Genomic DNA, 11290 nt, shown 5'->3' on the forward strand with positions numbered 1-11290 from the left:
TATTTTGTTAAATTATTTAATTAAATTATTTATTATATATAAGTTTAACAAATAGTACAAAAATGAAAAGTATATAAATTTACAAAACCATAGTAAAAACTGTATAATAACACAGGCCTAACACATTTGAATTTATTGTTTATAGTCATCTGTCGTAATTCAGTCAGCTTGCCAGATAGTAAAAAAAAAAACTCCATACATTCTTATCATTTATTATATATAAGTTTAACAAGTAGTACAAAAATAAAAAGTATATAAATTACAAAACCATAGTAAAAACTGTATAATAACATAGGCCTAACACATTTGAATTTATTGTTTATAGTCATCTGTCGTAATTCAGTCGGCTTGCCAGATAGTAAAAAAAAAACAAACTCCATACATTCTTATCATTTATTATATATAATGATATATAATAAATATAATTTAATTAAATAATTTAACAAAATAGTACAAATAACGAATAAGTTAATTGAAATACACCGCAAACCAAACGTAAAAAATAATCAAGTTATTACATTTTTAATACAATTTTGCATGAATAATAAATAATAAATTTAAATGTGTTAGGCCTATGTTATTATACAGTATTTACTATGGTTTTGTAATTTATATACTTTTTATTTTTCTACTATTTGTTAAACTTATATATAATAAATAATTTAATTAAATAATTTAACAAAATAGTACAAATAACGAATAAGTTAATTGAAATATGCCGCAAACCAAACGTAAATAAACACATTTTTAATACGATTTGCAATTATACAACTTCATTTATTTTTATAAAAATGTAGTACATAAAATTACATTTTTAATACGATTCTGCAATTATACAACTTCATATATTTTTATAAAAATGTAGTACATAAAAATATCAAAATTCTAATTTTCAATTACACATTTATACATCACGAACGGCAATACGAGCAAATCAACGACTGAAAAGACTGTGGTATGAATATGTAGCTGGTATCCGGGAGGGTTCATTCATTGATGACATCGGCAAGCAGACTACATTCACTGAGAGACGTGGTTGGCATTCCCTAGAAATTACCGGCGGCTCAACATGTCGGCGGCTCAACCGGTCGTATCCCACCTGTACTACTAATACGCCTAGGGCCTCCTAAGCTACACAGCAGGGAGTATGCTGGCTTAACAACTGTAAAGTAAATATTAAGACTGATTTTGCTGAAAATTAGGCTAGCCTTTTTCACGAATCGGTAGACATCTTGAAGAAGTAATGTCAATGACAAACATTGCGAATCAGCGGTGCGTAACCAACAGAAATAAGATAAGCTTTGGCTGATGATGTCAGAAAATCAGCCCAAAAGCTTATCTTATTTCTGTTGGTTACGCACCGCTGATTCGCAATGTTTGTCATCACTTCAAGATGTCTACTGATTCATGAAAAAAGTGGTATTCTACAAATGGAGGAATTCCTCCTTGAAATGTTCGGCGCTAATGCATAAGTTCACCTCATCCTCAAAATCAAACTTCCAAGTTGTAATTCCTTTAAATATTCATGTATTATGTAAAAACATGCCTTTACCTACACGATTAACACTATTATATGACAAATCCAGCTTGTTGTATTATTAAGAAAATTCAGTTTTACCGCAGCTCTCTCGAGTGGCTCCCATCCGATCGCTTCTCGGCCATCTTGTAAATGAAATGGTTGCCAGAATCACGTATACGACTTCTAGTAACTTAGGGAATCAATTGTTTAACACTGTGCGCTACTATACCCATTTTGGTTCTAGTTGCACACAGTGATAAATACAGTAATAGGATACAATTGAAATTAGTGATGGGCAGTTTATCACTGTGCGCTACTATACCCATTTTGGTTCTACAGTAGTTGCGCACAGTGATAATGTATAGGATAAAATTCAATTCAGTTGATGGTTCACCTCATGCTCAAAATCAAACTTCCAAGTTGTAGAGTCCCTAAATATTAATGTATTATGCAAAACATGCCTTTAGCTACACGATTTACACTATTATATGACAATTTCAGCTTGTATTATTAATATAAAAAAAATCCGGTTTTAACGCAGCTCTCTTGAGTCGCTCCCATCCGATCGCTTCTCGGCAGTTTATGGATGTCCCCCAAGTAGTCAACTACTGTAGGCCCCAATTTACTGCATACCGGTATTTGCTATTGTAAATAATTACAGTACCGAACTTTAGAAATTTAAATGTAAAGCCAAACTATACAAAAATTCAAGTGTTTTGAATTGTCACATTTTTGTTATTCCTTTTTCATACATTAACGTATTAAACAATAACGAAAACTGTATTTATAAAAATAACATTAAGACTATCATATACTATAATTTGAGTAAGGACAAAATGTTTGTGCTGATTTACCATCCAGATATGTGCACAGCTCTGGCAGAAATATATCGTAGTAGCATTCTTTTAAATGTCTTGCCATTATTGTCATGTTTGGAGAATTTTACAAACACCAAGTCTACAAAATATTGGACGAGGACATGTAATGGAATAAAATTTATTATAAAGTGACCATGAACTGTAATCACTATAATAAGTAAATATGTGACGAATAAGGAGTTTCTGCAGACTACATCCATCACAACATTTTAGCATGTATTTTTGACCAGTAGGCATAGTACCTTAACTGCTTTTTAACATTATAAACAAAATTATTATTGGCTCATGTTCTTCATTAAAAAAGTAATCTAATTTTCATTTGCAAAGTTCTTTCTAAAATTACAGTTAAAGATGAAGCAGTACCTGTAGGCCAATTCAGTTATATGCTTTAGAATATTTTGTTATGGCAATGCTTGCACCATTATTAATTGGGCGGATCCATAGGGGTCGATGGTCGTCGACGCCGGTCCTCTTTTACCACACTTAACATGTTAGACCAGGGGCAGATTTAGGGGGAGCGTGCAAGGAAAACATGTCAGTCAAAAAGAAAAAGCAGAAGAAAAAATGGATTGCCCAAAACGCCTCAGAGGTTATTTTAGGGCGTCTAGAAAACAAAAATTTTGAGGGAACATTAATTCGGACTATCTACGGCGGTGTTACCTTGATCGGCCCCACTTTCTGGGGGGCCCTCCCCCCTCTTTCGCACATCTCTGGATCTGCCCCTGTAAATGCTCTTTACCTGGCAAAAAAGTGTAAATAGTGAACAGCTTTTTCTTCTTTATGAGGTAGGGGATGATCATTCCTGAGAATAATGTTCCGGCTGATATTATTGTTGGCTTTTAAATCGCTCAAAATATGGGAGGGTGACAAGAAAAAAGACGGTTCTCCAAGTCATTTAAACTTATTTCATTCATTCTTTCATTTAAACTTACTTCATTCATCCTGCATATAATCTGGACCCACCCCAGTACCTCACAGTGTTGCTGGCGGCCTTTTTCCAAGTATTATATTAATATCAGTAAAAAAGGCATCATGATACTGTATAAACCTTAGACGAGGAGCGTCTCGAACTAGCGCCTCGCCCTGGGTTCAGTTGGTAGAGAAGGGGAGGGGTGGACTTATCAGAGGGTACAGTAGTTTGTATGAAAACAGATTCTGCCAAATCACAGAAACTCCCTGGCTATGAACTGACAGTATCGCATATCACCTCACACCACTAAGGGCCTGTTTCTGCTGCTTATCCTCAAAATACGGTATAAAATGTACCACATAAAATACGATATCTAAAATCCAGTGTCCCGTTTCTGCTTAAAGTATTTCTTGTTTGGTCGTGTTAAAAGGTCCGCTTTACTACGCAAAAAATGCCTTTCGTGAGACGGAAGTTTAGATTGACGTGTGTAGTGAGCTTTCTTCTTCTCGATAAACATGGTTTCTTTAAAGAACGTTATAATTTTGATTTCATCTATTTTGTCTATAATTAAAAGTTGCAACGAAGGAAGTTTTACACCTCAACTTCTGCTACAGCCTAGAAATGATTTAGCATGGGCTTCCCCCTCAGTTAAATCCTAAATATCATTGTATTTTCAGTTCACATTTCGCACTTTAGCTTTTCCACATGTTTAATTTATGATCAAGCTGGCGGATAAATCAAAACACAACTGGCGTCATGCTCTGTTGGGTCTTGACCTCATGTCAGGGGTCATAAAAATGTTGGTATATTTATAGGCAGCAGAAATGAGGTATGAAAAATAAGGTATCTGTTGCAAAACACCGGAATAATTCCACAAAAATAGTGAAAAATATGGTATATAAAATATGATACATTTTTATGAGCCCCATTTATGCTGCAAAAAAAAAAAAACATATTTTAAGAATAATGTATACATATGGTATTTTTTTGGCAGCATGAACAGGGCCTAGGAGAGTCAATGCCTTTACTGTGTAATATGAATAATTCTAGTTCAATTTGGTTTTACTTTACTTAGGATAAACTTAACTCAATTAAATATGGTTCTTGAAGCAATCCGATATTGCAGTGGAACTCTGAGCATTTTGAATCAGTTGCTACTGCCAGATGTCTGTGAATTCGAGGAAATTAAGAATGTTCAAGATGGATGGAATGCTATCAAAGCAATGAAGGTAACGTCTATTGGGTTTATTTTTAATGTGTAAAAAAATTTGTATAATGTATGCGTAATTGTACATTAAACATTTTGGCCAGTGCTTCCAACTATTCCAAAGTTTTTGATTTTGGAAACATACTCTGTCAATTTTTTTTTTTTTTTTTTAACATTTAATTACTGTTTCAAAGTGCATTGCTTTAAGAAACATTAAGAAACTATAGGTGGCATTGACTACGAAGAAATAAGAATTCTGAACTAAGCACTCTGCATGCGCATGTGAAACACAGGGAGCATGCGCTGGGGAATGCTAAACAGTGAGCATATGCACTTTATACTAAATGAGCATGCACAGCTCAAGCGAAAGTGAGGCTGTGAAAATGGAAAATGAGAATTTCGGACATGTACAGTATCATAATCGATTGTCAGGAAGTTGTGATTAAGTTATTGCAGACTCCCTGGTCAAACAACAACAGCAGTTTATTATAGCTCTATCATCATTACGTATGCATTGATAATCTGACAAATATAGCCACAGAATGTGACACTAGGCTAGGGCCTATCTAACCAGCCTAGGCAAAGCTGAAGCACAAATTTGGCCATATGATGGAGTTGTTATGTTTTGTCTAGATATACATACTATACGCTATCTCAGTAATGATAAAGAAGATTAGCATACGGTACTGTATCCCTAACATCGCAGACTTCGTGGTCAGACAACAACAGCAGTTTGTTTATTTTGGCTCTATCGTTGTACGTACAATGCATTGACAATCTGACAAAATAGCCACACAGAAACTGTCAGTGTCAGTAGGCCCTAGCCAGTCTAAAACTGAAGCGTAAAATTGGCCATGATGGAGTTAATTATCTGTAACTCATGATTTGTCCAACCCTAGCCAGTAAAATAATAAAAATAATAAAATATATTTTTAAAAATTGAGTGGCTATTGTTACTATACACTAGTTGTGAACCAATTCCTGTAGGCTATTTTTACACCATACGGACATGCATGCACAGTGGATAGTTCCATTTTGACAAAGATTTAAAAAAGCATTGCCATGTTGTTATTGGAAATATACATTTTTGCAACAAAATATTATTTTAAAAATCCCCAAAAGAAATGCATTGAAGATGGTAGGGATAATTTGAATATAAGAAGATTGAAACGCATTAAGAGAGCATACAAATGTACAGTGTTTCTAGGTAAAGTAAGTATTATTATTAGACTCCACAAAGGAGCGAAGCTCCGTGGAGGCTATTGTTTTTGCCTATGTTCTTCTTCAAGTTGTCGTCATTGTCGTTGTTGGTCATTTGATTGTTACCACAATATCAACATAACTATGTGTGGAATATCAGATAAAGTCAATCAATTAATCAATCAAACAAACTATCTAATTTTATAAAACTAAATCTATAATTCAATTATCACTAATCAAGAAGGAGGGTTTACATTAGCTGTCCAATCCTGAACATTGAATTAAATGGAACAAAACAAGCATGTCTTGAGCATTTCTCTAAAATAATTGATTGTTGAATAGATAAGATGTTTTGTTGTGTATAGGCCTGTATATAATCTCTGTATTTTAAAATAATAGGTACGTGGAGCACCGGCAATTGCAATAGTTGGCTGTTTATCTCTTGCTGTTGATCTTCATAATAGGAAGAAGTTTGACACACCACAAATACTTGGTGATTTCATCATGGACAAGCTTGAATATCTGAAGACATCGAGACCAACTGCTGTTAATATGGCTGAGGCTGCAGGAAGGCTGACTATGATTGTAAAGGAACTCTTAAACAATCCAAATACTTGTGTTAACTTGCTTAGAAATAGGTACAACAATACCACACAAAATTTAATTTTCAGTTTAATTAATTTAACCATAGTATTCTTCATATGATGTTGCTCCACAATATCAACACCTTTTTTTTTTTTTTTTTTTTTTTTTTGTTGGTTCTTTTTGTAGAATTATAAAAGAAGCAGAGGACATGTTGAAGCAAGACGTCTCTGACAACAGAAATATTGGCAAGTATGGGGCAGATCATATTTGCCAGAATTCCCCAGACCCAACATCCAAAGCATGTGTTTTGACTCACTGTAACACAGGGTCATTAGCTACTGCAGGGTATGGTACTGCTTTAGGTAAGCTGTAAAGAAAACAGATTGTTTTATTGTTATAAGCAATATAACTTAAAAGAGAATAAAGTTTCAGAAGATTTTTTTAAATATTACCTTTCCTATTAAAATGAAAGGTCATCATGATCTTTTTCATGTTTTCGCATCGTTTGTCTTAGGTGTTATTCGGGCCTTACATGAGTCTGCTAAACTAAGGCATGTATACTGCACTGAAACACGTCCATATAACCAGGGAGCAAGATTGACAGCCTATGAATTGGTCTTCGAGAAAATTCCATCCACTCTTATAACTGACAGTATGGTTTCATTTGCCATGAAACAAAAACAAATAACAGGTAAAGTTTTAAAACAAGATTTTACATCAAATATCTGATCTCAACTGATTAGTCATATGTAAAATAGGTTTTGTTTACTATCAAAAAATCATTAATTGGGATAGTCCTACAGCAGTTAAAAGCCTTAAAATCCTCCATCTTCAATTAACTACAGTATTAACATTTACTTATGTGGTACTTGGTGTTTGCCATTCTACTGACTAACAACAGTTGATTCATTGCTATGTTGTTAAAAAAGAGATACAGTGGTGTTCTACAATATTATAATAAAACTCACTGTATATACAGTACCTGTAAGTAATTTTTAAAATACATTTAGTAATCTACTACCATACACTTTCTAAGATGGAAGCTATGGGTCTCCCTATGCACTTACAGGTATTTGGTGCCTACTATATCATTTAAAATATACAATTTTAATTGATAAGATTAATTTTACATGGATATAGTGATTCATACCTAAACAATACATTAAGTTTAGCTAAATATAAATACTGTACTGTATAATGACATAACAAATAAATAACAATAATTTAAACGTGTGTACATAGTATCTATCGCTACTACTACAGTAATAAGATTAATATTTTTCAATCTTATAATCAATTTTATATAGCTGGAGTTAGTTTCGACCTTGGCAAACCTTTGCTAAAAAGGTACACTTTCTCCATCAAAAGGCTTCTTCTATGAATGGAATGACCTGTTCGAAGCACGAACTCCTGCAGACCAAACCCAATACCGTTACGATTTTTAATCCTACGGGAAATCCACCCACGATACATTTAGTCCATTGAGGATGCCATCTAACATAAAAGTGTTAATCCCTGATCTTTATAAAAATTGAGGAATAAGTATAATAAGCCAACATGATGCCTGTATAAAAGTGAAATGTTGAATTAAGTATAATGGCCTTACCAATTTTTGGAGTACTCAGTGCCCTTCCTAAAATAATAATAATAATAATAATAATAATAATAATAATAATAATAATAATAATAGTTGATATTTATAAGGTGCCGGTATCCGGTTGGTACCAGAACCAAGCAAGACAGAAAAAATGTGAAAATGGAATAAAAAGCCTACATGGCATACTAAAAAGGACTTTTTTTATTATTTTTTAAGGCTTAGTTTTTGAACTACTACAGTAACTGTACATTTCCTTTGTTTTCTTTATTGAAAGCTGTTGTAGTAGGAGCAGATCGTGTTGTTGCCAATGGAGACACAGCAAACAAGATTGGGACGTACCAACTAGCTATTGCAGCCAAGTATCACAACATTCCATTTTATGTAGCAGCTCCCAGCACTTCCTGTGACTTTTCCCTAGCTAAAGGGGAGGATATAATCATAGAAGAACGCCCTCACAGTGAATTAACATCCATCAAAGGCCATCAAATAGCTGCACCTGGTGGGTATTTGTGTAGTTTCTTAATGTTCAAAAGATGTGGGAATTGAGAATATTATTTTCATTGATGGATATAGTGGAGTGTTTGGAACTAGAGTGGGAGTACTGGAGGCTATGTATTCTTTAGCATTGTCATATTAAACATTTTAATAGGTTTTTAATGTTTTTGAAAACTTAATTATAGTTCTATGCATACTGTAGGTATCATGACAAAAATGTTAATTTGATGTCAATAAATATACAAATGTATAAAATATACAATGTACAAAGATTAAAAACATTCAATTCATAATCATAAAAATACCAAAAATGTGTGTACACATTTTAATAATTCAATCTAAAAACTGATTTAGATTTATTAATTAAGAAGGATTACATTAAGGTATGGTTTTCAGGGTAAGATATAACTTAAATTTAATTGAATTTTATTTATTTAATTATTTTATGGATGCTTGTAAAAATAATAATTATTTTTCCAATATACAGGAATTGGTATATGGAATCCAGCTTTTGATGTCACACCTGCAAGTTTAATTACAGGTGGTATCATTACTGAAAAAGGAGTATTTCAACCATCAGAGCTAAAGCGAAAACTACTGACAGATATGTTGTAAAAACTTGGGAATTTTGGCATTAAAATTTTCCCTAATATATAATTTATTCCTAACATTGTTGAAGTATTTATTTAAACATTTTGAGAATAAGGTCTCAAAATATCATATGGAGAATTGCAGAAATATAATTTGATATTCAGTTCTTATGAGTCTGGAGTAAAATGTCAGTAGAGTAGAACCCCATTTGTAAGACACCCCTGTTAAAGGGATGAGGACACTTTCCGAGTGTGACAAATGATCAAATCAACCGGATGTAATTTTGCAATCTGATATTAGTCTTTTTGCCGATGATACAAAATTGTTTCGAGTGGTTCAGTCCGATTTGGAAAGAGATTTGCTTCAGTCTGATGTTGATGCAATGTTCAGATGGTCTCGGGAGTGGCAGTTACCTTTTAATTTTTTTTTCTCTTTTGTGGCAACAGACCACATTTATTCATCAATATCATTATAAAGCACAGTTCGTACATTTACAATTGATGGTATTATATTGATTTTATACATTGATTTAGTTGTGGGTTAGCCTTTCATTATCCTCCTTTTTTTGTGGTTTTCATATTTTTTTTTTTTTAATTCCCTCTCTTTTTCTCCTTAATATACAAGAAGATTTTTTTAAATTTATGTATTTATTAAAAACTATATACAGTGAACACAGTCACAGTGTTACCGAACGCATGTAAGTGTGAGTGGCAGTTACCTTTTAATTTGATTAAATGTAGTATTATTCATTTTGGTTCTAAGAATCCAGCATATCAATATTTTATCGGTGAAGGAGCTTCTAAAGTTAGCATTGAGTGTGTTACACAAGAAAGTGATTTAGGAATTTTGATTGACAACAAATTAGATTTTTCCGCTCATGCTACTAAAGTTGCAAGATCTGCAATTAAGATTTTGGGAATGATTAATAGGTCTTTTAAGTATCTCTATAGTAGGAGTTATATGTATCTATACGTCTATGATTAGACCTAAGATGGAGTATGGTGGCAGTTCATGGATACCTCTTTATCAAAAAGACATTAATAATTAGGAAAAAGTTCACTTTTTTATTGTATCACTACAACTACAATTATTTAGAATAATAATAAGTCATTCAAATTATAATTTTGATAGCTTTCGAGGCATAAATTTAACATCAAACCAGATTTTTGGACAAACCATAAAATTGACATCAATATAGGCCATTTGTGTGTGTTGTCTAAACTATCAGGCCAATTTGAACCCGTAAACCTAACCTTAGCTTTTAACTCTATGGAACTAATGGTTTTTTTTTAAATAAAATTTTAATGATTTGGAAAATGTACTCACTGCTGTTTACATATTGGACGAACAAAATTAAATATAATCAATTTTTTTATTTTATTTAATTTCTAGGTAACAATACAACAAAAACATTACAATGAGAATACAATACCCCAAGGATTACCATGAGATCTAATCTTAATCATTGAATTAATTTTTTCTTTTTTTCTTTTACTTTCTTATTGGCCCAGTCAAATCTATACCATAACCTGAATATTCAACTTTAGTTTTAATTACATTTATTTTGATTTCATATCATAAATGTATTATTTGCATTGCAAATTATTGTTACAACTTTGTTTAATTATATTGCAACTCGTTCTTAAATCAATTAAAATAAAATTATAAAGAATCTATGCCATTATTGTATGACTATTAGACTTGCCACAAGTCTCTAATTTATTGACTTTTTGTAACGTAAGATAATTTCGAAGAGCACCACTAGCATCTCTTAGTTGAGGGAAAAATTGACGGAACAATTTTCATGGTGATATTGGTGTGTAATTAGACAAGACCTTGAGTACAATCATATTAACATTACTACTGTTTGGTATACAAAAGGAATGATCACGCTCATTCTTCTTGATTCACTATTAAAATCCATATCTAGAACATGTGTATATTTGAAAACTGCAATCAAGTCAGATTAAAAATGAAATAATTAAAAGCAAATCTTTGTAAAGTCATTTGGCTCAAGTTTAAATAGTAAACTCTACACACGAAGCAATAGTAAACACTTGTTCAGTCAAGCATGACAATTTAACTTTTTACTCCACCATAATCTATGTGGAGTAATCCTGTGCTATAACATCTATCATCAAATCAGTGAGGCCTTGATATAGGGTCTCAATCAACAAAATATATGGTATATGAAATTAAACATAGGCTTACTGGAAAAAGAAAACATTTGAGAAGGAACTACAATCATACAGGATAAAAAGAAACATACATATTTATTCCAATATACGCCCCAGGGTGCTTATTGCTA

General features: G+C 32.4%; 1 protein-coding gene across 1 annotated transcript in view; it reads left to right on the forward strand.

Moving 5' to 3' along the window:
- LOC117112827 (methylthioribose-1-phosphate isomerase-like) overlaps positions 1 to 10969 on the forward strand; it is a 12858-nt gene extending 1889 nt beyond the window's left edge. Inside the window, exons 2-7 of the mRNA XM_033256011.1 lie at positions 4383 to 4536; positions 6114 to 6352; positions 6486 to 6661; positions 6814 to 6990; positions 8171 to 8395; positions 8879 to 10969. Coding sequence (XP_033111902.1) covers positions 4405 to 4536; positions 6114 to 6352; positions 6486 to 6661; positions 6814 to 6990; positions 8171 to 8395; positions 8879 to 9006 — 1077 coding nt within the window. The 5' untranslated portion in view covers positions 4383 to 4404 and the 3' untranslated portion in view covers positions 9007 to 10969. The remainder of the gene's footprint in view (positions 1 to 4382; positions 4537 to 6113; positions 6353 to 6485; positions 6662 to 6813; positions 6991 to 8170; positions 8396 to 8878) is intronic.
- The last annotated feature ends 321 nt before the right edge of the window (positions 10970 to 11290 follow it).

This window comes from Anneissia japonica, unplaced genomic scaffold (genome assembly GCF_011630105.1).
Source record: "Anneissia japonica isolate Jap-2015-1 unplaced genomic scaffold, ASM1163010v1 scaffold172582_len1462937_cov174, whole genome shotgun sequence".
NCBI classification, from domain to species: Eukaryota; Metazoa; Echinodermata; class Crinoidea; order Comatulida; family Comatulidae; genus Anneissia; species Anneissia japonica.